Here is a 27,945-nt window from a genome sequence, read left to right on the forward strand (position 1 = left end):
AACATTTTAATATAACAGAACATAAAAATTCACAGATATGCTTTAAGATTCCATATTATAACTAAGCTTTAAGAAACTACCACTTACCGATTTATGTTATAATATCAAAGAAGATCATAAGTTAATTGAAAGGCTATTAACATATTCCTCCCCTTTCAAATTATATATCTAAGTGAGGTTAGATTTTCTTTATATACTTCACCCAAGATAACTTATTCCAACAGTTTGAACACTGATATGAGAATCCAGCTGTCTTCTATTAAGCCAAACATTTAAACACTGGCAAAAATGTAAGACAGTGAGTGCCGTATCTTCTCACTCATTTTTTAAAAGAGTTATTTTTAAAAAAACATGATGGGTTATTTTTAAATGAATTAATAAACAATTTCTCATATGATAAATATTGGTAGGTACAAACCATGTAAACAAAAGCTCTCTGGCATCCTCAACAACAAAGACTAAATTGTGTGAGAACCACTGCCTTTGACTAGAAAAAGGTATCCTGACCTAACAGTACAAGAATCACAATGTGAAAAAGTTTCAAAATATATACAGATGCCAAAGTCCCAGTCATGTGAGGGAGAGCCCCCTCACTGTATTTAGGGGAAAATGTTTGTCAGATGATTCTTACACATGCCAAGTTAAAAAACCATTAAAACTATTACTTGATGGTGACTGCCTTTGCAAAAGCTAGTCATTGCTGCCACCTAGTGGCAAATTTGCTGTCAATTCTAAATATAAAATCAAAATAACATGAAGACCAGAAACTCAGAGACACAGCATTCTATCTAATTCTGTGAGGAATTCCAGAGGCCATCTAGTCCACTCCCAGTTTATGGATAGAGACTTAAAACAACCACACATCACTGCAATATACTGTGATAAATGCTAATGCTATGCTTTGGTTAAGTATAGGGTATGAAAAAGAAATAGAGGAGGAGGCACCTGTTCCAGATTTCTCGTCTATCCTGGCTTATCTCCAGGGAGTTAAATTTTCAGAAGAAAGTACTTTTAAGGTGAAACCTGGAGAATGGGCAGGAATTAAAGGATGAGGGTATTCCAATCAAAAGGAATGGCAAGTACCAAAGCTAAAAGGTAAAAGAGACAATGATTTACTCAGTTCCCAGAACAGCAGTGACCAACCTCAAGAATTTGCTAAGTACCAGGTGCTCACAACAACCCTATGTTAACCTTTCAACTAACCCCATAAGATAATGCTGATATGAACTGTTTAGAGTTTATCATTTTTCTTTCCTTTAAAAGTTTCTGAAAAGCAGCTAGCTTTCCAAGGACTGTTAATCCTTGGAAAAGCTTACCCAGAAGTACATAACCTGCTTTCCTTTATGCTTTAAAAAGGACTTATTCAGAATTGCTTTAGAAAGCACCATAAGATACCTAGGAATATACCTAACCAAAGAGGGAAAGGATCTGTACTTTGAAAACTATAGAACACTTACGAAAGAAATTGAGGAAGACACAAAGAAATGGAAAAACATTCCATGCTCAAGGACTGGAAGAACAAATACTGTTACAATGTCTATGCTAGGGGCAACTGGGTGGCTCAGTGGGTTAAGCTTCTGCCTTCGGCGTAGGTCATGATCTCAGGGTCCTGGGATGGTGCCCTGCATTGGGCTCTCTGCTCAGCGGGGAGCCTGCTTCCCCGGCCCTCCTTGCCTACTTGTGATCTCTCTCTCTCAAATAAATAAAATCCTTTTTTTTTTTTGTCAGAGAGAGTGAGCACAGGCAGACAGAGTGGCAGGCAGGGGCAGAGGGAGAAGCAGGCTCTCCGCTGAGCAAGGAGCCCAATGTGGGACTCGATCCCAGGACTTCGGGATCATGACCTCAGCTGAAGGCAGCCGCTTAACCAACTGAGCTACCCAGGCTTCCCATAAATAAAATCTTTAAAAAGAAAAAAAAAAAACAAAGTCTATGCTATGCAAAGCAATCTATACATTCAATGGAATCACTATGAAAATACCGTCAACACTTTTCAACAGAGCTGGAACAAACAATCCTAAAATTTGTATGGAACCAGAAAAGACCCTGAATAGCCAGAGGAATGTTGAAAAAGGAAACCAAAGTTGGCAGCATCACAATTACAGACTTCAAGCTCTATTTCAAAGCTGTAACCATCAAGACAGTATGGTACTGGCACAAAAACAGAAACATAGATCAATGGAACAGAATAGAGAGCCCAGAAATTGACCTTCAACTCTGTGGTCAACTAATCTTCAACAAAGTAGGAAAGAATATCCAATGGAAAAAGAGTCTCTTCAACAAATGGTGTTGGGAAAATTGGACAGCTACATGCAGAACAATGAAACTGGACCATTTTCTTACACCACACATAAAAATACGCTCAAAATGGATGAAAGGTCTAAATGTGAGACAGAAATCCATCAAAATCCTAGAGGAGAACACAGGCAGAAATCTCTCTGAACCCTGCCGCACCAACTTCTTGCTAGACACATCTCCAAAGGCAAGGGAAACAAAAGCAAAAATGAATTATTGGGATTTCATCAAGATAAAACGGTTCTGCAGGGGCGCATGGGTGGCTCAATCATTAAGCTCCTGCCTTTGGCTCAAGTCACCATCCTGGTCCTGGGATTGAACCCCACACTGGGCTCCTTGCTCAGCAGGAGCCTGCTTCTCCCTCTCCTCCCTGCTTGTGCTCTCTCTTACTATCTTACTACCACTGTCTCTCCCTCTCTCTCAAATTAAATAAAATGTTTAAAAACAAAAACAAAAACAAAGGCTTTACACAGCAGAGGAAACAGTCAACAAAACTAAAAGACAATCTACAAAATGGAGAAGATATTTGCAAATGTGTTATCAGATAAAGGGCTAGTATCCAAGATCTATAAAGAACTTATCAAACTCAACACCAAAAGAACAAATAATCCAATCAAGAAATGGGCAGAAAACATGAACAGACATTTCTCCAAAGAACATATGCAAATGGCCACCAGGCACATGAAAAAATGGTCAACTTCACTCAGCATTAGGGAAATACAAATCAAAACCACAATGAGATACCACCTCACACCAGTCAGAATGGCTAAAATTAACAAGCCAGGAAAGCACAGACGTTGGTGAGAATGCAGAGAAAGGGGAACCCTCCTATAGTTTATGGGAAGGCAAGCTGGTACAGCCACTCTAGAAAACAGCATGGAGGTTCCTGAAAAGGTTGAAAATAGAGTTACCCTATGACCCAGCAACTGCACTACTAGGTATTTATCCCAGAGATACGAATGTAGTGATCCAAAGAGGCACCTGCACCCCAATGTTTATAGCAGCATTGTCCACAATAGCCAAACTATGGAAGGAACCCAGATGTCCATCGACAGATGAATGGATAAAGATGCAGAATATATATACAATGGAATATTACTCAGCTAGCCAAAAAAAGAAAAAAAAAAAGTCTTGGGGCACCTGGCTCAGTCAGTTAAGCATCTGCCTTCAGCTCAGGTCATGATCCTAGGGTCCTGGGATCAAGCCCCACACTGGGCTCCCTGCTCAGTGGGGAGCCTGCTTTTCCCTCTCCTGCTTCCCCTGTTTGTGCTCTCTGTCAAATAACTAACTAAATAAATAAAATCTTAAAAAAAAAAATCTTGCCACGTGCAACAACATGGATGGGAACTAGAACGTATTATGCTAAGTGAAATAAGTCAATCAGAGAAAGAGAATTATCACATGATTTCACTCAAATGGGGAATTTAAGAAACAAAACAGAGGAGCATAGGGAAAGAGACGGAAAAATAAAACAAGACGAAATCAGAGAGGGAGGCAAACCATAAGAGACCCTTAATCATAGGAAACAAACTGAGGGGTTGCGAGAGGGGAGGGAGGTCATGGGATGGGATAAGAGCTTGATGGACATTAAGGGAGCACAGGATGTAATGAGCACTGGATGTTATATAAAACTGATGAATTACTAACCTCTATCTCTGAAGCTAATATTATACTACATGTTAATTAACTGAATTGAAACTAAAAAAGAAAAACAGAAAACATGAAAGAAATGGAATGGCTTTATAAGGTCCTTGGGATAAATTGGGGAGAAGTAAAGGGCTTTTAAATTGAACAAAACTGTAGATTATGTTTTAATTACAAATATAGAAAAGTAAAAACTTCACAACTCTGCTTTCCCTTTTCCTGTTCTACTTTAAGAACCTAACTTCACCCAGAGGCACAAAAATTACTGCAGGAAGATCAGGAGCTCTGAAATCAGATGTGCATCTGAACACTGGCTTCACCACAAATTAACTGTGACAACTGATAAAATTAACTTTGAATTTCTGCATCTACAAAAAGGGGTTGCTATCTTCCTCAGCAGATTGTCATGAAGAACAGATGAGAACACATTATATGTAGAACATTTAGCAGATGTAGGCTCCTTGCTTATTTCTCCTGTCCTTCCATGTCTATCAGTACAAAGGGGTTTGCCTTACTTTCTTTGATGCTGCTTCTGCAGGGCTGCCTCTGATAACTGTCCCTGAAGGATCAGTCGTCTTTGCTTGTCAATATCTCCTTCCATTCGAGCAAAAGCATGAGAGCCGATGAAAGAGAGGTCAACTCCCAAGCCTTCAGCTTCCTCTTCTTGGGTGTCTATAACAAAAATACCATCAACAGAGAGCTTATGACAAAACCTGACAGTAAACGCTACAGATTATGAATGATGCAACAGGGAAGACTGTGGCATAATAAAAAAAACTGGGGTTGAGGCTATTTTTTTAAGAATCAAACTGAAATCAGATTTAGGCATTTGAACAATTGAAGTAATGCAAGAAACCACCTGTCCTTGTGTGACAGAAGTTTTAGGAATACATGAAATCAAATCAAGATGACCTGGGTATAGCCTTAAGAAGGAAAGAGCAGAATGTAATGATATGCAAAAAGATAGAATTAGTTACACTGTATGTAGGTTTAAAGAAGGGTTACAGCACTGCATCTAACAGAAGAGAAATATAAAGAACAAATGTTTGGGGTCATTTATCTCTACTAAAGGAGGGAGCACATGATAAATTGATTCAAAAACTGGAGTCCTTTTGTCAGATAATTCTCAAAGGGAGATGACTGGACCAGGGCTGTAGGGTACGATCCACATTCACTAAGATATATCTTCACTCTAATTTAGCATCCTCATTTTCTATACCTGTCATGCCTGCATAATCATCTGGCTCATATGAGTTCTAGTTCTCACTACAAATTAATAGATCAACTTTCTAATGTATTCAGATGATCATTTTATGTTTGGCTAGAAGTCAGTATTTTGGGAATGGGTCATCTGTCTCTTACTGGGTTCCCCACTTTACTTGATTGCTATCTCAACAGGGTCCTGCATACAACTATGAACTTCATGAGGGTGCAAATGTTGTTATATCCACCTCTGAATCTCTACTCCTAAGAGACTTGATACTTTGTGTGTGGGTGGGGGTAGGTGTATAAATATATGTATTTTAACTTAAAAGACTAAATTTTAACAAGATTAAGACTCTAAAAATATCCAAGTAGGGCCTGAACTTAATGTCACACCACAGAGAGCTCCCCAAAGGTAGACTGAACTTTCGCCATAATTACTGATGGTGTGTTTTATCAGTTCCTGATAAAAGAGGGAAATTAAGAACAGCAGAACTCACCTTCCGGGGCACCAGGTTTTTCACATATTCTAATCTGTCGTTCAGGTACCACAGGCTCCCCTTCTGCATTTCCAATATCTGCAGGTAGATATGGCAATGATCGGTATTCCTCCTTTAGTGACCTTGGGAAGTACAGAGGTAGCAGCTTTTGGTAAGTAGCCTGTGTCAGAAAAGCAAGACATTCTGTGAAAAATAATGAAGTAACGAAGCACACGAGCTTGGTGCTGTTTCAGACACTGGGAAGACAGCCTCCATCAAGAATAAAAACCTTACTGCTTCTAAGCTCAACTAGATGCTATCTGGGACCCTCAAAGAGTTAATACGTTAAAGGTCAGGGTATTGTCAGAAGGTCAAGTTAAACGTGACTCCCATCCAACATCAAGTCACTGAACCAATGTATGCGTAAGTTAAGTCCCCCCACTCCTGTCCTATTGTCATTTGCCCCTCCCTTGGAGTATCTTATTTATTTTTTACAATGATTTCAAGTGTATCACCTCCCATGGGAAGCTTTTAACCTTGTGCAGGCTGCAGTTATGCGCTCCTATCCATTCCATACCTTCAGTAATGCACTTATCGTAATTGCCATAACTTATCTGAATGGTCTGTCCCCACCAACAGACAACGGATTCCTTGAGGACAATGACCCTCACTTGTTCAACTGGTGTATTAACAGAATCTAGTGTAATAAACTTGGAAGATACAGATACTCAGCAAAAGATCACTGAATGAATAGGTAAACCAGATGAAACAAGAAGAGATAGCAAACAAGAAATGTGCCTCATTTCAGCAATTTCAAAAGTATTTATAATCATGTATATCACTATTAATACCATGAATGGATATTTCACATGTGTCAACTCATTCATCACTGTACTCCTGCGATATAAGTACTACTAATACTCCTATTTTATCAAAGCATAGAGAGATTAAGTAACTTGCCAAGGACACAAAACAGCAAAAATAATACAACCTGAACTGGATAGAGCACACTAAAACTAAGTAAAATTTAAAAAGGGTTAAAAGAAAAAGAACTCTTTTCTAAAACGGCTCTAAATTTAATTGAAACATACTAAACCTTACTACACACAACAAAACAAAACATAAACCTCACAACTTATTCAATGCTAGTCACTAGGCTGGGATGTCATGATTCTAGGTAAGGTAGACCCAAGGCTTTCCCAGCACATCAATTTTCCAGTTATACTGCCCAGGTACCCAGTACTTGGATTATAAGGTGATGCCTTGAGAGATTTCAAGAGCTAATACAGGGAGCAAAGCAAAATAACACCTTGTAAGATTTCACGAAATGAAAACAGTTTAGCAGTAAAAACATGACTACATGCTCTTTCTTAACTTGTTTTTAGTCTCTAATACGTGTTCTTTTTAACAAAGGATGGTAAGGCCCACTGCCAAATACATTCACAGATACCTAGAATTTGCCTGCTGGCAACTCAGTAAATAATGATGAGGCAAAGGCAAACAAAAATGAGATTAAAACAATGCAACATAATTAGCAAAATACCTCTTCTAGTTCAGAGACAGCAAATACTACTTTTTCAATGGTCTCTCCATGAATTTCTAGGAATCTCCTTACAGTGCCTAAGGAAAGGAATAGAAAAAAAATTATTCAATAAATAAGAAATAACCTGTGTGAAGAAAACTTAAACTCTTCAAAGTTTTATTTTTATAATGGATCACTCCTCATTTCAGTCAGCTCTCTGCTCAATGACACATCAGTGAAGCCTTCCCAGAGTACTGTATCTAACACTCCTCTGATTTGCTTTCCTCCAGAGCAAATATTATAGACATTTTCTGGAGTCTCTTGCTTATTTTAGATCTTCTCCGCCCTCCCTGCCCCATCTGCTAGAATAAAAGTACCCCGCCAGCAAGAGCTTTATTTTATTTACTGCTTTATTGCCAACTTTTAGAACAGTGCCTGGCTATAGAAGATGCTGATTCCAAACAAGTCTTCCTTATCCAGTGTATTTTTATTCCTTGGGGCCTCTCTATCTGACCATTCATTTAGTTATAGAATTCAGGGAACTACTCAGCATTGCAACCCTGTCAAAATCCCACTGACCAAAGGGGAATTCTTTTTTTCTTAATTTCTACGTTATCCTGATTCTTCCCTATCAATTTCCTATTAATGAAACCTAATGGCCTTTCCTCAGTCCTTATCTCACTAGAGATTTCTCTAGCTTTAGTTGTACGTGTCCATGCCCTACCTTTTAAAAATGTTGTCCTCCACATTTATTTTCTTGATATATATATATATCAAGAAATATATATATTACAAATATATGATAAATATATATTATGAATATATAATAAATAAATAAATAAATTCTCTTTAGCTCACCACTTTGCTGGCTTAGCACCAATGTAAACACTGACATTCTCAAAGCTTTATATTGTTTTCTGAATAAAACAGCTAAATTCCCTACTGCCTTCTGGGCATATTTGCCCAGATAACCAGAAACCTTGAACTTCAGAGATCCAAAATTGATCTCCATCTTTCCCCAAAAAATCTGTTCCTCTACCTATATATTTTATAACATAGCAACATCAAATCACTCATCCAAGCTCAAATCCTGATTTTTTTTTAACACTTTTTTCACCTCTCCTTTCATTATGCATTTTCAATGGGTTATCATGTCCTTTAAATTCTGCTGCTATTTCTGACATCCATTCCTGCCGTCTTCCAGCTGTTCTTAGGATCTTAATGCTCAAGAAGACTTCAGCAATAAGCTCTTGTTTTCTTGTTTCTCTTTTCCAGGTCTATATATTCACTGTTGCCTGAGTTATCTTTCTTCCCTTGTCACCCTCCTTACTAAATAATTCTGAGGCTCTGCACTGCTTCTAGGTTAGGATCTAAGTCCCCAGCATTGTTTGCCACACTTAGACTTCAACTGGCCACCCCTCCAACCCTGCCCTTTAGTCTTATTTCCCATCATCCTCCCACAGACCTTACTTTCAGCCAGTTGGCTTCTTTGTTGTACTCACAACATTCCACTTAACTTTCATGCTACCCTGCCTCTGCTTGCATGGTTACCTTTGACTAGAATACCATTCATTCACCATGACCTATTAGTGAACTCCTCCTCATTTTCAAGACCCAGTCCAAGGCCATCCGGTTTGTACGGAACTCCAACCTTCCTTGTGTTCCTCCTATAACCTGAAAGGCCCTCCATTTGTGAACTTCTCATTCCATATTATAGCTAGACTGCGAGCTTGCTGAAGGCCAAGTATATCTTACATTAATATTACCAGAACCTAGCACATCTTAAGATATGGCAAACAATCATTCAAAAATAACTAGTAGCTGAAGTAACATTCTATGGGTCTGGTTATGGGTCTACATATTGCCTACCTTGTTCACTACTGTATCTTGAGAATCTTAGACAGATTTATTGAAAGATTAAACTATTTAGAATTCTCCCTCTGCTAGGTGACAAATTTATTTTTCATTTCTCTCACTATTCTGCTTTAACAATTTTCTAAAAATATATTTTCAAAAAGGGACCTTCTTTTATTTTGACACCAAGTTGTTTTGATTTTTAAGATTTTATTTAGATGGGGTGCCTAGGTGGGTTAAGCCTCTGCCTTCGGCTCAGGGTCCCAATCTTAGGGTCCTGGGATCTAGTCCCGCATCAGGCTCTCTGCTCAGCAAGGAGCCTGCTTCCCCCTCTCTCTGCCTGCCTCTCTGCCTACTTGTGATCTCTGTCTGTCAAATAAATAAATAAAAAATCTTAAAAAAAAAAAAAGATTTTATTTAGAGATAAAGAGTGCACGCATGTGCGAGTAGGGGGAGGAGCAGAGAAAGAGTTGGACAAGCAGACTCTGCACTGGGTACAGAGCAGGATGTGGGGCCCAATCCCATGACTCTGAGCAGGATGTGGGACCTAATCCCATGACCATTAAGTCAGATGCTTAAGCGACTGAGCCATCTAGGCACCCAGACACCAAGTTTTAATTAATGTTCACATATATTGGTTTCCCAGCATATAATAGTAGGATTTCTACTAGAAGACAAAATACAATACCAGACAGTAACCCTCAGCAGAATTCATTAAGAAAAGTAATTCTGCACAAAGGAGAAAAGAAAGAGTGATGTCACAGCTGTAAGATTTTAGTACCAACTGCCAATTCAAATGGTTTCTCTCAGAGTTTGATCTGTGCCCTATTCTTTGCAACCAACCAGGATGTCATGTACCTAACTTTTAGTGAAAGCCCTTTAACTGGGGAGAATGACATCTGGGGCATTAAAATTCCCAACATGGAACCACAATAAGAATGAGAGCGTCATCTTTTTTCTCACCACTGTATCCTCATCTATATAGTAGGGGGCCTCCCACACAATCACTCAAAATTTTGCTACATTAATAAATAACCTGATAAATTTATTTCAATGAAGAGGTTTCCTTAGGCTTCTAATGAAGAATTGAACTGTACATGAACCAAGAAAAAAAAAAAAAGACAGTCTTGATAGATAATCAGGAGGATATTACTTAGGTTTCAAATGAAATAAATTTTGGTAATAGTTTAATAAGTAAGAAAGAGTTAGGTACTCAGTACTTAGACTTACATTTATTAGATTTGTTATTGGCCCACATATGCTGCAATTGATTTCCTAAGTGCTCAGAAAGTATGTGAGCAAAGGCCACAACTGTTTGTATGTGTGTATTTTTTTTAATGAGATGCTACAGTTTTGCTATTAGATTTAAGGTACAATAAGTCAAATAGGCCTTATAAAATAGAAATTGACTTGTCCATCTTTACATTTTCCATTTCATTTGTGCTAATCCAGTTCTTAGATATTGCTTCATCAAAGTCCCTTATGGCCACTGATGATTTTCACCTGCTCTTACTATAAGTACTGCTCAAAGTTGACACCTCTAGGGTAAATCGAGTGATTTATCAAGTGATTTAGCTGGGGCCACACAGCTGGTGAGACTGGTAGAACTGGGATCAAAAACCAGTCTTCTGGACTCCCTTTTCAGAGCCTTTTCTATAAAATGTCGTTGCCTCTTTAAACTGGGACCTATATGATTACTTTAATAAGAAAGAGAGACATTAGCTCAATGTATGGGATGATGGGGCAAGGACTAAGGAATCAGAGAACATCAAGACTGCCAAGAGCTTTGTCAGAAAGAATTATAAAAAAGCAGGAACTTGGGGCGCCTGGGTGGCTCAGTGGTTAAGCCTCTGCCTTCAGCTCGGGTCATGATCCCAGGGTTCTGGGATTGAGTCCCGCATCGGGCTCCCTGCTCAGCAGGGAAGCCTGCTCCCCCCTCACTCTCTGCCTGCCTCTCTGCCTACTTGTGATCTCTGTCAAATAAATAAATAAAATCTTAAAAAAAAAAAAAAAAAAAAAAAAAAGCAGGAACTTTGGTTTGGTAAGGCACCATTCAGAATACATGCAGAGTAGTGATAACCTGGTTTCCTACTGAAGTAGTTCTAACCTCAAGCACAACTGAATTATCTAGCATAACAGACAAGTTATGAGACTTGGGGAGTCAGGAGTCAGCATAACCTAGAGAATATGATAAATTTCTGAGCCTCTTTACTTATAAAAAGGACACCTAAAACACAGGGCTGTTGAGGCAACAAAATGGAACTTCTTTATGTCTTCTTAAAATAAATATTTCTTAAGCAAGTATCACATGTAAAGCATTCTTGACATATGGAAGCACTGGAGATGCAAAAAAAAAAAAAAAAAAAAATTTCTGCTCCTCAAGAAGCTCAGTCTAATATATAAAAACCATAATTACAAAATATGTAAGTTTACTACAAAATCCTTGAGATGTAGGATAAGTCTTAAAAGTAGCTTATTATTAAATAAGACTGCTTATGTCCTCACCCTAAATTCTATGCTATAGAATTACAGGCTAATAATAATTTTATATATTGGAATACGTTTGTAATTTTTTGGTGGATACAAAACTTTCAGCTCCTCCTCTTTAAATTCTAGAGATAGAAATGGGTCTTAAAGATCATCTGGGGTAGTTTTGCTCCTCAGTGAGGAGTATCTGCAACAGATAGGTCATTTAGCTTCTGCACGAACATTCCCAGTGACAAGAAGTTCACTTAAAATGCCTTTCCATTACACAGTCCCATCTTAAGTGGGACCAAGTCTCCTTCCTTGTGACATAGTCTTAGACCTGCCTTATCTACCATTCTTAGAAGAATCTATGAGCTTCCTGAAATTGCACACAAATTCCCTCTATATGTACATTCCTCTGGGAAAAGGTTCTACTTTCTTCCATCAAATGCTCAACGTAATCTACGATGGCTCCCAAAATGGTTCAGAACCACTGCTCTAAAAATGCAGCACAGAATAAATTTACAATGAGACTCCTTTTGATACTCAAGATGAGAACCATATATGCAAAAACAATGCATGGTCTCTTTAGGACAAATACCACTAAGGTTTCAAATTGTTTGCTCTCCAGCTTGGGTCTCATTAGATAGGACACCCAGAACTAGATACAAACATCTAGCTGTGGTCTGAACCTGCAAATAATACAGTGAGATCATTTTCTCTCGACCTGAATATCCTGTTTTTGTAACACATATGACATTGTGTCTCATTATGTTTGAGCCCAGTCTTTACTTTACCTCAATGCGAGGATTTATACTCAAAGAGCACCTGTGATAGCTGTTGTTTCAACTGCAAAGTGCTATATAAAGATATTATGATATCTGTTTTGACTTCACTGTTATAGCCTGCTATGATTATTCTGAATACTGATTCAAATACTCAATGCATTTGGCAAAGCTCTTGACTTGGTTTCATTTACCAATTTAATAGGCAAGTCTGTAAGCCTTTTCAGAGAAAAGGTGGAGAAAACATCAACCAGAGAAAGTAAATTGAGCTCAGCACCTTATTAATACAAAGTTCCCTCAAGGGTACCATGATCCACTCATCGAGAGATCTCCTTTAGCTATCACTATGTAATAGCTATTAAAAAAAAATCCACAAGACTCAATGTATGCACAGCATCCCTATTCTACTTACAAAATGCTCAGTCAGTGTGTGCACAGATTCTCCAGTGTTACTTACGAAGCGCTATGTGTGTTGCATCCTCTAAAGGGTAACCTCGTTTTGCAGAATTGATGACACAGAATCCCACAGAAGACATTGATTGCTCTCTGCAGTCAAACAGAAAACACAAACCACCAACAGTCATAATACATACATAAGTAATTAACTTAAAAATGCAGCTCAACCTCTCTTTCCCTACCCTCTTTTATTTTTTTAATAGCTATCACTTTTAAAGATTTTATTTATTTGTCAGAGAGAGGGAAAGAGAGCGAGCACAGGCAGACAGAATGGCAGGCAGAGGCAGAGGGAGAAGCAGGCTCCCTGCCGAGCAAGGAGCCCGATGTGGGCCTCGATCCCAGGACGCTGGGATCATGACCTGAGCCGAAGGCAGCTGCTTATCCAACTGAGCCACCCAGGCGTCCCTCTTTCCCTACCCTCTTAACAAATCTAGTATAACAGTTAAGCCAGCTACGCTTTTAAATAATTATATCAATATTATAACTGTATCATCTGGGGGAAATATATTCGAAGTAATGACTGAGTAAAATGGGAATAGGTTAAATTCTTTAGTCACTCAATCCACTCCTTTTATCCCATTAGTGTGTGAAGATAATTAATTTTATCATCTGAGTCCTTTTACATGATTTAAACCCCTCAAAATTGACTTCCATGGCTAGGTTTCATTCTGAAACTGGAGCCTTTAACAATGTACGGTATGCTGCTTCCAGGAAGTGAATTAGCCGTACTTGGCCAACTGAAGCACGTTTCTGTAGCAGCTGTACAGGGAACTCTCAGCAGCTGTGCGATAGCGGCTCTTGTATTTAGGTCCCACTGTATGAATGATGAACCGGGCAGCTAGATTAAATCCTTTTGTCAATTTTGCTTCACCTGTCCGGCAACCTGGGAAGAATGGAGCATACATAAGTCATGGAGGTGTTAGAAAAAAGAAAGTCAACAACAGTAGGCATAAAACAGAAAAGTAATAAGAATTTTGAGAAATTTCAATTAAAAATATGGACTGAACACAAACATTTATCTCTGCTCCCAAAATGACAGTGAAGCAATACAGTTAAGTATAAAAAACAGAGACAAAAAGAATGGGAGAGGACATGAAGTTGATAGGTATCATCAAAATTGTGGAAGGCAGAAAGTGGCCTAGAAATAACTGATTTCGCAAGCAGAGAAACCTAACTGCTCATAGCAACAGTGTCACCAATACAAAGCAAGCTCGTTGCACTGAAAGGCAGTGCTGGATTCAGGACAGACTGCTCTGATTCAACTCTTCTGTCTACTACCTTCCTGCTGGGCTACCTGGGCAGATGCTTCACCTCTCCATGCCTCATTTGCCTATTTAATGGGAATATTACTAGTACTTACTTCACAGGCCTAAATAAGTCAATACAAGCAAAGTACAAAATGCATTATCTATTATTCTTATTGTTATTATTGCAGAACACTAGAAAGGCTTAAAAATTGTAGGCCTATGTACTTCTAAAAGCTATGATGTGAAGTGGGACTAAAAAGAGGCTGAGTTAAGTCTGCATAGAAACAATCAAATCTGCAACAACCTTTCCCCAGCCAGCACAGCAAGGTAATGATTTTTCACCATAGCAGCTGGAAGGTTTACTCTTTGGACATGCTGAACTACAGTTTCTGGACTCCAGAACCCCAGGCATGGCTGAAAAGAGGGAATTTAGTTAAAGTATTACACTCAACAGTGACAGCTCCTGCCCTCTGCTCCTAACTGGCTTCTAAAACGTAGATGCCCACACTTAGACCCCTGAAGGATTCCTTTCCAGGAAACTAAGGGGACCCAAACTAAAGGACTCACAGATTCTGACAACTAAGGGAGGTTCCCCAACAAAACAACAGGGCTCCTGCTCATCCTCTGCTTCTAGATCCATCAAGCAGTAACTCTTGCCCATGCACACAAAGGTTCCCTTCACTTTCTCAGTTCCTCCCTCATAAATACAATTGATGCACTGACACTCGAGGATCACCAGGAAGTGAGCAAAGCCTCTGACCACAGGGTGTCAAGGCAATGCTCAAAAAAGAGAGAAAGCAACTCCCAAAACCATAATTACTACTGTCTGAGAGATAAGAGAAGATATAGTACCTCTGAAACAAAATCAGAATGTTGTAAGAAAGAAATATTCAGAGACAGGAAAAAGTGCTTATATAATTTATAGCCAAGTGAAAAACATGATAGCAGGAACAATAAGTTCAATAGATGGGTTAAAGCTAAAGTTGAAGAAATCTTCCAGAAAATAAAAAGCTGGACAATAAAAAGTAAGACAAGAATGGGGTGCTTAGGTGGCTCAGTGGCTTAAGCCTCTGCCTTCAGCTCAGATCATGATCTCAGGGTCCTGGGATCTAGCCCTGCATCGGGCTCTCTGCTCAGCAGGGAGCCTGCTTCCCCCTCTCTCTCTGCCTGCCTCCCTCCCTACTTGTGATCTCTCTCTGTCAAATAAATAAATAAAATCTCTAAAAAGAAATTATAATAAGACAAGAAAATTGGAGGATTAAGCAAGGAGGTACAATATCCAATAGATTTCTTTAAAGAGAGAACAGAGAATACAAAGGGAAGGAAATTAGGTAAGAAATAAAACGAGAAATTTTCTAGAACTGAAAGATAAGTTTCTAGACCAAGGAGCTCACGGAATACCCAAATCACATCAAGGTACCTCACTGTGAAATTGAGAACACCCGAAATAAGATGAGATCATAAAGTTTCCAGTGGGGAAGGGTGGAGATCAGTGACACACAAAGACTCAGGAATAAGAACAGTATCTGATTTTTCAGAAGCAGTAATAAAAATTGGAGCAATACCTCCAAAAACTTGGAAAATGATTACCAACTTAGAATTTCATTTCCAACCAAACTTTTAAACAAGTATGAAGGTAGAATATCTCAGCAATTTTGGCCCCATTCATCCTCAGAAATCTCCTGGTAGATATACTCACAAAGAGTACATCACAGAAGAGAAAGGCATGAGATCTAGAAAATGAGTGGATCAAACCACTTAATAGAAAAAAGGATTTCCTAGGATGTTAGCTGTACAAGAGGCAAAGAGAACAGTCTGGAGAGGAAAGAGGACAGGGGATTCCAGGAGGGACGTTACCAAGAAAAAGATGGAGCTGAAAGATTAAACAAAGTTTTTGACTTTATTGAGAGGTTTACAGTTATTATTTAAGGTCTGGGATCGAATCAGTAAGTTAATTAGAAAATTAAGCAAATTAACTTAGAGGAACTTAAGAAAATTAACTTAGAGGAAAACAGTTGTACAAAAAGAACACTGATCAGTTTTGTAATCAGTGGCGAGTAATACTTATTCAGTCACAATGTTAATATTGAATGGGGATTTAATAAAAATCTGGTAGGTCTACTTGGAAAGGTAGTGAAGAGGGAAGAAAATGTGAGTATTTTATGTATATGTAAAAGAGGAGTATGGGGGCGTCTGGGTGGCCCAGTGGGTTAAAGCCTCTACCTTCAGCTGGGGTCATGATCCCAGGGTCCTGGGATGGAGCCCCACATGGGGCTCTCTGCTCTGCAGGGAGCCTGCTTCCCTTCCTCTCTCTCTCTGCCTGCCTCTCTGCCTACTTGTGATCTCTGTCAAATAAATAAATAAATAAATAAATAATCTTAAAAAAAAAAAACAAAAAGAGGAGCGTGGGTGAACAAGAATTTAATCTTTAATTTCCATAATAAGAAGTCAAAAACCTGGAAAAAAATCAATATAGTAGTTGCAGCATATTATTTGGAAACAGAAGGTAAATAAGGGGCTTAAGGTTTTGGAAGTATATATGCCTCTGGTGAACAGGTATCAAGGCAGGAAAGGGAAAGGCACAGAACTGATGTTTTCCTATGTACATTGTGACATAAAATTCTTTGACTTTTATGATCACATATACTTTGACTCATGAAAAGCCATAAGCACAAACTGACAGTCGAAAAAGAGAAAGGTAGAGGCTGAGACTACATCAGGTAGCAGAGATCAGCTAGATAGCTTACCAATCCATTGCAAACATCTACAAATCCAACAGGAGACCGAAGAGAAGAACAGCAACAATTCTAGAAACAGAAAATCGACCACTTTCTGAAAGGTAGGACCACGGGAGAAGTGAATCCAAAGTGATGGGAAGACAGACAGTGGGGGAAGGGGCCGGCTCCCGGCAAGCGGTGGAGCAACGGAGCACAAAATCAGGGCTTTTAAAAGTCTGTTCCACTGAGGGACATCGCTCCAGAGGCTAAACTGGAGTGAAGCCCACATGGGGTCAGCGTCGCCCCAGGTCCCTTGGGGTCACAGAAGGATGGGGGTGTCTGAGTGTCGCAGAGCTCGCAGGTATTAGAGTGGGGAAGCTGGCTACAGAGACAGAGATGAGGAGTGAGCTCTCAGCTCGGAGTTACCTTGAACTGGTCGCAGACTGGGTGAGCTGGGAGCACGGCCAGAGGCCAGGGACACAAGAGTGATTCAGCGCTATTCTCTGAGGGCGCACTGAGGAGTGGGGCCCCAAGCGCTCGGCTCCTCCGGGACAAAGATTGGGAGGCCGCCATTTTCATTCCCGTCCTCCAGAACTCTACGGGAAGCGGGAAGCGTTCAGGGAACAAAACCTCCAGAAAAGCGAACCTGATTGGATTACTCAGCCCGGTCCCTGGTAAGGGCGATGCAATTCTGTCTGGGGCAGAAACTTGAGAATCACTACAACAGGCCCCTCCCCCAGAAGACCAACAAGAAATCCAGCCAAGACCAAGTTCACATACCAAGGAGAACAGCAGAATCCCAGAGAAGGAGAAAGCAAAGCATGTTATTTATGGCTTTCTCCCCATGATTCCTTAGTCTTGGAGCTAATTTAATTTTTTTTTAATTTTATTTTTTTTCTTCTTCTAAATTTTTTTTAACTTTTACCCTTTCCTCTTTTAACATTTTTAAACTAGTTTATCTTAACAATACCTTTCATAAAATAAATAATCTTTTTGAAACTTCATTATTATAGTCATATTTTATCCTTCATTGTATCTAACTTTATTTTTTGTATACACATAGGGTTTTTTCTTCTAAAAAATTTGGGGTACAACTTCTTCTAATAGATCAAAATATGCCCTAAATCTAGCTTGGGGCTTGTTCTAGTCTCCAGCCGGAGCAAACTCTCTCCACTTTCTTCTTCTTTATTTTCCCAACCAACTTACTTTATCAACTACTTTTTTTAGAAATTAAAAAAATATATATATTTTTTCATCTTTATAGGCATATTCCATCCCTTCATTGTGTTTAGCTTATATAAGTTTTTCATTCTTTAAAATTTTGGGAGGTAGTTTCTTCTTCTTTTTTTTTTTTTTTTTTAAGATTTTATTTATTTATTTGAAAGACAGAGATCACAGGTAGAGAGGCAGCCAGAGAGAGAGGAAGGGAAACAGGCTCCCCGCTGAGCAGAAAGCCCAATGTGGGGCTCGATCACAACCTGAGCCGAAGGCAGAGGCTCCAACTGACTGAGCCAACCAGGCAACACCCCCCCCTTTTTTAACAAGATCATAAGCTAATTTTTTTTTAAGATTTTTATTTAATTTATTTGACAGAAAGAGATCACAAGTAGGCAGAGAGGCAGGCAGAGAGAGGGGAGGAAGCAGGCTCCCCACTGAGCAGGGAACCCAATGCGGGACTCGATCCCAGGACCCTGGGATCATGACCCGAGTTGAATGCAGAAGCCCCAACCCACTGAGCCACCCAGGTGCCTGGAGGTATTTTTTTTTAAGAGACCAAAATACTCCCAAAATTAAGTAACCCTGTTCTGGTCACCAGACTAATATATATATTTTTTTCTTTTTTATATTCTTTAAAATTTGTTTTTTTTTTTTTCTTTTTTCTTTTAGATTTTTTTTTTTTTTTTCTGAACTTCTTTTTATCCCCTTCTCCCCAACCCCCATTTTTTGGGTCTCTTCTGATTTGGCTAAAGCACATTTTCCTGGGGTCTTTGCCACCCTTTTAGTACTTTATTTGCTCCTTCATATATTCTTATCTGGACAAAGGTGGAAAAACTCACCACAAAAAGAAGAACAAGAGGTAATACCAAAGGCTAGGGACCTAATCAATATGGACACTGGTAGTAAGTCAGATCTAGAGCTCAGAATGACGATTCTCAAGGTTAGTCTAGCCAGGCTCAAAAAAGGCATGGCAGGTATTAGAAAAACCCTCTCTGGAGAGATAAAAGCCCTTTCTGGAGAAATAAAAGAACTAAAATCTAACCAAGTTGAAATAAAAAAAAAAAAACTATTAATGAGGTGCATCAAAAATGGAGGCTCTTACTGCTAGGATAAATGAGGCAGAAGAAAGAATTAGCGATATAGAAGACCAAATGACAGAGAATAAAGAAGCTGAGCAAAAGAGAGACAAATACTGGACCACGAGGGGAGAATTCGAGAGATAAGTGACACCATAAGACAAAACAACATTAGAATAATTGGGATTCCAGAAGAAGAAGAAAGAGAGATGGGAACAGAAGGTATATTGGAGAAAATTATTATAGAGAATTTCCCTAATATGGCAAAGGGAACAAACATCAAAATCCAGGAGGTGCAGAGAACCCCCCTCAAAATCAGTAAGAATAGGTCCACACCACATCACCTAATAGTAAAATTTACAAGTCTTAGTGACAAAGAGAAAATCCTGAAAGCAGCCCAGGAAAAGAAGTCTGTAACATACATTAGACTGGCAGTGGACTTATCCACAGAGACCTGGCAGGCCAGAAAGAACTGGCATGATATGTTCAGAGCACAAAACGAGAAAATCAAGCAGCCAAAAATACTATATCCAGCTAGGCTATCATTGAAAATAGAAGGAGAGATAAAAAAGCTTCTAGGACAAACAAAAACTGAAAGAATTTGCAAAACCCAAACCAGCTCTACAGTGAATATTGAAAGGGGTCCTCTAAGCAAAGAAAAACCCTAAAAGTAGTAGATCAGAAAGAAACAGTAACAGTCACCACAGGCAATACAATGGCATTAAACTCATATCTCTCAATAGTTACCCTGAATATTAATGGGCAAAATGCCCCAATCAAAAGACACAGGGTATCAGAATGAATAAAAAAACAAAACACATCTATATGTTGCCTACAAGAAACTCATTTTAGACCCGAAGACACCTCCAGATTTAAAGTGAGGGGGCGGAAAACAATTTACCATGCTAATGGACATCAGAAGAAGGCTGGGGTGGCAATCCTTATATCAGATCAATTAGACTTTAAGCCAAAGACTATAATAAGAGATGAGGAACGACACTATATCATACTCAAAGGGTCTGTACAACAAGAAGATCTAACAATTTTAAATATCTATGCCCCTAAGGTGGGAGCAGCCAACTATATAAACCAATTAATAACAAAATCAAAGAAACACATCAACAATAATACAGTAATACTAGGGGACGTTAACACTCCCCTCACTGAAATGGACAGATCATTCAAGCAAAAGATCAACAAGGAAATAAAGGCCTTAAATGACACACTGGATCAGATGGACATCACAGACATATTCAGAACATTTCATCCCAAAATAACAGAATACACATTCTTCTCTAGTGCACATGGAACATTCTCCAGAATAGATCACATCCTGGATCACAAATCAGGTCTCAACCGGTATCAAAAGATTGGGATCATTCCCTGCATAGTTTCAGACCACAATGCTCTCAAGCTAGAACTCAATCACAAGAGGAAATTTGGAGATGGAGACTAAACAGCATCGTTCTAAAGAATGAATGGGTCAACCAAGAAATTAAGGAAGAATTGAAAAAATTCATGGAAACAAATGATAATGAAAACACAACTGTTCAAAATCTGTGGGACACAGCAAAGGCAGGCCTTTCCTATGAGGAAAATATATAGTGGTACAAGTCTTTCTCAAGAAACAAGAAAGGTCTCAAATACACAACCTAATCCTACACCTAAAGGAGCAGGATAAAGAACAACAAAGAAAGCCTAAACCCAACAGGAGAAGAGAAATCATCAAGATCAGAGCAGAAATCAATGAAATAGAAGCCAAAAAACCAAAAGAACAAATCAACAAAACCAGGAGCTGGTTCTTTCAAAGAATTAATAAGATTGACAAACCCCTGGCCAGACTTATCAAAAAGAAAAGAGAAAGGACCCAAATCAATAAAATCATGAATGAAAGAGGAGAGATCACAACCAACACTAAAGAAATTCAAAAAATTATAAGAACATATTAGGAACAACTCTATGGCAACAAATTTGGCAATCTGGAAGAAATGGATGCATTCCTGGAGACATATAAACTACCACAACTGAACCAGGAAGAAATAGAAAACCTGAACAGACCTATAACCAGTAAGGAGATTGAAACAGTCATCAAAAAATCTCCAAATGAACAAAAGCCCAGGGCCAGATGGCTTCCCAGGGGAATTCTACCAAACATTTAAAGAAGAATTAATACCTATTCTTCTGAAATGGTTTCAAAAATAGAAATGGAAGAAAAACTTACAAACTCATTTTATGAAGCCAGCATCACCTGGATCCCAAAACCAGACAAGGATCTCATCAAAAAAGAAAATTACAGACCAATATCCTTGATGAACACAGATGCGAAAATTCTCACCAAAATACTAGCCAATAGGATCCAACAGTACATTAAAAAGATTATTCACCACGACTAAGTGGGATTTATTCCAGGGCTGCAAGGTTGGTTCAACATCCGCAAATCTATCAATGTGATACAATACATTAATAAAAGAAAGAACAAGAACCATATGATACTCTCAATAGATGCTGAAAAAAGCATTTAACAAAGTAAAGCATCCTTTCCTGATCAAAACTCTTCAAAGTGTAGGGATAGAGAGAACATACTTCAATATCATCAAAGCCCCCTAAGAAAAACCCACCGCAAATATCATTCTCAATGGTGAAAAACTGAAAGCTTTTCCGCTAAGGTCAGGAACACGGCAGGGATGTCCATTATCACCACTGCTATTCAACATAGTACTAGAAGTCCTAGCCTCAGCAATCAGACAACAAAAAGAAATTAAAGGCATCCAAATCGGCAAAGAAGAAGTCAAACTATCATTTTTTGCAGATGATAGGATACTATATGTGGAAAACCCAAAAGGCTCCACTCCAAAACTGCTAGAACTTTTACAGGAATTCAGTAAAGTGTCAGGATATAAAATCAATGCACAGAAGTCAGTTGCATTTCTCTACACCAACAAGACAGAAGAAGAGAAATTAAGGAGTCAATCCCATTTACAGTTGCACCCCAAACCATAAGATACCTAGGAATAAACCTAACCAAAGAGGCAAAGAATCTATACTCAGAAAACTATAAAGTACTCATGAAAGAAACTGAGGAAGACACAAGGAAATGGAAAAATGTTCTATGCTCCTGGAGTGGAAGAGTAAATATTGTGAAAATGTCTATGCTACCTAAAGCAATCTACACATTTAATGCAATCCCTATCAAAATCCCATCCATTTTTTTCAAAGAAATGGAACAAATAATCCTAAAATTTATATGGAACCAGAAAAGACCTCAAATAGCCAAAGGAATACTGAAAAAGAAAGCCAAAGTTGGTGGCATCACAATTCCGGATTTCAAGCTCTATTACAAAGCTGTCATCATCAAGACAGTATGGTATTGGCACAAAAACAGACACACAGATTGAAGGGCGGGGGGGTGGGAGGTTGGGGTACCAGGTGGTGGGTATTATAGAGGGCACAGATTGCATGGAGCACTGCGTGTGGTGCAAAAATAATGAATATTGTTATGCTGAAAATAAATAAAAAATAAAACAAAACAAAACAAAACAAAAAACCAGACACATAGATCAATGGAACAGCTTAGAGAGCCCAGAAATAGACCCTCAACTCTATGGTCAACTAATCTTCGACAAAGCAGGAAAGAATTCCCAATGGAAAAGAGACAGTCTGTTTAACAAATGGTGTTGGGAAAATTGGACAGCCACATGCAGAAAAATGAAATTGGATCATTTCCTTATACCACACATGAAAACAGACACTAAATAGATGAAGGACCTCAAGGTGAGAAAGGAATCCATCAAAATCCTTGAGGAGAACACAGGCAGCAACCTCTTTGACCTCAGCCGCAGCAACTTCTTCCTGGGAACATCACCAAAGGCAAGGGAAACAAGGGCAAAAATGAACTATTGGGATTTCATCAAGATCAAAAGCTTTTGCACAGCAAAGGAAACAGTGAACAAAACCAAAAGATAAATGACAGAATGGGAGAAGATATTTGCAAACGACGTATCAGATAACGGGCTAGTATCCAAAATTTATAAAGAGCTTAGCAAACTCAACACCCAAAGAACAAATAATCCAATCAAGAAATGGGAAGAGGACATGAACAGACATTTCTGCAAAGAAAACATCCAGATGGCCAACAAACACATGAAAAAGTGCTCAACATCACTCAGCATTGGAGAAATACAAATCAAAACCACAATGAGATACCACCTCACACCAGTCAGAATGGCTAAAATTAACAAGGCAGGAAATGACAGATGCTGGGGAGGATGCGGAGAAAGGGGAACCCTCCTACATTGTTGGTGGGAATGCAAGCTGGTGCAACCACTCTGGAAAACAGCATGGAGGTTCCTCAAAAAGTTGAAAAATATAGCTACCCAATGACCCAGAAATTGCACTACTGGGTATCTACCCTAAAGATACAAACATAGTGATCCGAAGGGGCACATGCACCTGAATGTTAATAGCAGCATTGTCCACAATAGCCAAACTATGGAAAGAACCTAGATGTCCATCAACAGATGAATGGATAAAGAAGATGTGGTATATATACACAATGGAATACTATGCAGCCATCAAAAGAAATGAAATCTTGCCATTTGCGACAACGTGGATGGAACTAGAGGGTATTATGCTTAGCAAAATAAGTCAATTGGAGAAAGACAACTATCATATGATCTCCCTGATACAAGGAAGTGGAGATGCAATGTGGGTGGTTTGGGGGGGTAGGAACAGAATAAATGAAACAAGATGGGATCGGGAGGGAGACAAATCATAAGTGACTCTTAATCTCACAAAACAGACTGAGGGTTGCTGGGGGGAGGGGGTTCAGGAGAGTGGGGTGGGGTTTGGACACTGGGGAGGGTATGTGCTATGGTGCATGCTGTGAAGTGTGTAAACCTGGCGATTCACAGACCTGTACTCCTGGGGATAAAAATACATTATATGTTTATAAAAAAAAAAAAAAAGAAAAGAAAAAGAGAAAGGTGGAAAACCTCTTTGGCACCATTTGAGCCAGTGAAAAATGGTAAATAAAACAAGCATTTACCCTACCCTCTCACAGAAACTGTAATTCAGAGTAACCACATATCAGTTATTGAGGAAAGACTCTACAGGAATGTTAGCTAGTAACTATGGATATAATGATAGGTTTTAGAAAAATAGAACTTCATAATCTTAATGGAATTACTGACTCAGACAAAGCCTATAAATAGTCGCTAAAACCATTATGTGAACGTGTGACAGAGCTTAAATAACCCCATATTGATTACTTTTCAGTCACAAAGAGTAAAACAACTATATAAATAGAAGAATCAAGCTGTCATGACTTTATACCAGGGAACCATCTTAGTGTCAGTAATAACCCACTAATGGGTCAATCAGATTTCACACATCTTCCAATATGATACATTAAGTACACAATATAATATCACCTATGGAATGCTTAAGTTAAACCTGATTCCATTAGATATAACTTCCAGGTTAACATGCAAGGGATAAAGCAGGAAACCAAATGGCTCCTCAGGGTAATGAGATAAATCCAATGGTGGGCCATCTTGGAAAACATCTCAGCCTAGTCCACTCAACAAGTTGGTATCATAAAAAGGGAACTGAGTTGGATGGAAAAAAAATTTTTTTAAAGATACAACAGTTAGATGTGTGACCCTGGATTGAGTATCAGTTTGGACAAAGTAGTTGCAGAGGGCATTTCAGGGTCAACTGTAAATTTATAATATGGTTTGGGTATTAGATAAAGTAATTTCTGAAGCCAAAAGGTGGAATTCATTTACTGAAGAAAGTATGCCTCAGAACAGTATATGTGCAGCTGGAACACCCAGGTGGCTCAGTCATTAAGCATCTGCCTTCAGCTCAGGTCATGATCCCAGGGTCCTCTGATTGAGCCCCCCAGCAGGGAGGCTGCTTCTCCCCCTCCCTCTGCCTGCTGCTCCCCCTACTTGTGCTCACTCTCTCTCTGTCAAATAAATAAATAAAATCTTTTTTTTTTTTTAAAGTATGTATACAATTATCTGATCAAAGATAAGGACAGTATATACAAATTTTATTTTATGCTAATAACAAAATGTGTAAGAATGTATGCATATACCTACATATACGTACAGAAAGATCCAGAAGAATATGTACCATAGAACTAGTATTGGTGATCTTTGTGGGGTGGAAATGTTAAGTTTTCATTTATTTTGCAGCTTCTGTGCATATAATCTCTACAATTTGCATTTATTGCTTCTGTAAGTAGACAACAATTATTCAGAAGAAATAATATATATAAAAAAAATAAAGCAAGCAAGCAAACACATATTTTGGAAGTCAGTTTGCAGAATCAATCCCGAAGATCTCTGAGGATAGACTACAGAAACAGTAAAGAACTGTTAAGTATTCAGGAAACTTTGGTTCTGGGAATCTCACCTTTCCTTTAATAATTGTTAACCAAAACTCAGAACTCTGGAGACTAGACTTAGGCTAAGTACTGTTGCATTGCTTCCCAATCTTCCATTTGTTCTTTCTAAGCCCAGATTTCTTCTAACCTAAAGCCCAAATCCTGACATCATTATCAACAGTTAAAACACATTCCTCAAAGTATTTTTAATTCCTGTAAAACAAATACAAATTTCCTGAATCAGTTCAAATTCACTCCAGTCATAACTCTGTCCAGTGCATCTTTTATCCGTGACTACATCTTCTGCTGAGGAGCATTGCTGCAATGCTAACCTGAATATATCCGAGTATTAAAGATTAGTTAGGGCTTTTCAACTTTACTTACTTCTAAATCTCAACATCCACAGTAAGAAATACAAAAGTTGTCTTAATGCTTATAGCAAAGAGTCCTATTCATACAAGAACAGAGCCACCAAAAAGTATATGTACTCCCATCCTAGCAAAACTGCACATTTAAGAACCAAGTGATGGAACATCTAAGCAGCAAAACTATATAGTGATCCTGATGGGAAAAGAAAGTATTTTTTTCATTTTGTACATGGAGATCCTTTAGCTACTTAAGTATCTATAAATTACATGGATTCTTGCCCAGAAACAAGTAGGACAATTATCAGATTCTATTCTGACTCTAAAGCTGAACATCATTTATCAATCTCTCTTACCACACGTTCTTTACCAAAACAATAACCCACATATCTTTAGGTTCATAAAATTCCTAAATTCAAAGACTGGATGTAAGACTGGGAAGCACAGACACACAGACACACACACACACAGACACACAGACACACAGACACACACACACACACACACACACTCTTTTTTTTTTTTTTTTTTTAATTTGGGTATAATAGGCCAAGTATGCCCACTCCATTTTTAGGAAGCTCTATTTCTTAGAAAATTTTCTCTGACTGAACTGATAGATGAAGTTTTATGTATCTTCCCACCAAGGATTCTAGGAACACAATAAAACTATCTCTCACTCTCTTCAGTGTGAAGCTTTTTGAATTGTTTGAGGAAGACAATCAGTTTCCCTCAGATTTTCTCTATGCCAACCCTAGCCCTTAATTTTTTTTTCTTTTTTAAAAAGATTTTATATATTTATTTGTCGGAGGAAGAGAGAGGGAAAGTGAGGGAGCACACAACCAGGGGAGCAGTAGGCAGGGGAGGGTGGGAGAAGGAGACTCCCCGCTGAGGAGGAGCCTAACCCAGAACTGGATCCTAGGACTGAGATCATGACCTGAGCCGAAAGGCAGATGCTTAACCGACTGAGCTACCCAGCTGTCTCAACCCCAGCCCTTTAAACTATATCTTCAAATTGTATGGTTTCCACAGTGTATATATCATGCTAATCATTTTCTTTTAGGTGTACCCCAGTTTATCATGACTCTTAAAAATTTGTAATAAAAATAAGATGAATACTGACTGTATACTACAGGTCCTACCAAGACAAATAAAGGACAGCCATTCTTGACTCTGATACTGTACTTCTTCTCTCCACCCCCATGAGCTCTACTAAGGCATAATCAACACATAACACTGTATAAGTTTAAAGTGTATAAAATGAAGATTTGATACAAGTATACATTGAGAAATAGTTAACCACAATAAGGTTAGTTAACACATCTACCACCTCAAATAACTACCTTTTTCTTTTATGAGAACATTTAAGATCTACTTTCTTAGCAATTTTCAAATATGTAACACAGAACTGTTAATTATAATCACCATGTTGTACATGACATCCTCAGACGTTAATCATGTTATAGCTGGAAATTTGTTTCCTTTGAGCAACATGTCATCTCCCTTACTCTCCGGCAACCACCATTCTCCTATTTCTTTGACTTCAGCTTTTTTTTAGGCTCCACATATAAGTGAAGTCATGTAATTATTTGTCTGTCTTACTACACTTACCATAGATAATACCATCAAGTACTATGCATGTTGTCACAAATGGCAGGATTTCCTTCTTTCTTATGGCTAAATAATATCCCATTGTGTGTATGTGTATTTTATAACACACAATATATACACACTTGTTTATATGTGTGTATGTGTATATATATATATATATATGTACACACACAAATGTGTAAATAAATGAATAAAGAAAATGTAGTGTATGATCCTTCTAATGTACTTTTAAATTTGGTTTGTTACAATTTTGTTGAAAATTTTTGCACCTATATTCATCAGGGATACAGGACTATAGCTTTCTTGCAGTGTCTTACCTGGCTTTGGTATTAGGGTAATTCTAGTGTTGTAAAATGAATTTAGAAATGTTCTTTCTTCTTTGATTCTTGGGAAAAATTTGAGGAAAATTACTATCCTTTTTAAAATGTATGATAGAATTCACCAGTGAAGCTCTCAAGTCCCAGGCTTATCTTTGTTGGGAGGTGTTTGATTACTGATTCAATCTCCTTACTTCTTCTGGTCTGTTTAGATTTTCTGTTTCTTCACAATTTAGTCTTGGCAGACCGTATCTTTCTAGGAATTTACTCAATTCTTCTAGGTTATCCAATATGTTGGCCTGTAA

The 27,945-nt window shown here is 38.4% G+C and overlaps 1 protein-coding gene across 2 annotated transcripts in view; it reads right to left on the reverse strand.

Moving 5' to 3' along the window:
* The window catches only part of GDAP2 (ganglioside induced differentiation associated protein 2), a 68,281-nt gene that overhangs the window by 28,263 nt on the left and 12,073 nt on the right, over positions 1–27,945 (reverse strand). For both annotated transcript variants that reach the window (XM_059375870.1, XM_059375871.1), the window contains 5 exons: positions 13,431–13,584; positions 12,703–12,791; positions 7,162–7,238; positions 5,640–5,799; positions 4,452–4,608 (listed from right to left, as the gene is read on the reverse strand). In XM_059375870.1, the coding sequence (XP_059231853.1) occupies positions 4,452–4,608; positions 5,640–5,799; positions 7,162–7,238; positions 12,703–12,791; positions 13,431–13,584 (637 nt within the window). The remainder of the gene's footprint in view (positions 1–4,451; positions 4,609–5,639; positions 5,800–7,161; positions 7,239–12,702; positions 12,792–13,430; positions 13,585–27,945) is intronic.

This window comes from Mustela nigripes, chromosome 14 (genome assembly GCF_022355385.1).
Source record: "Mustela nigripes isolate SB6536 chromosome 14, MUSNIG.SB6536, whole genome shotgun sequence".
NCBI classification, from domain to species: domain Eukaryota; kingdom Metazoa; phylum Chordata; class Mammalia; order Carnivora; family Mustelidae; genus Mustela; species Mustela nigripes.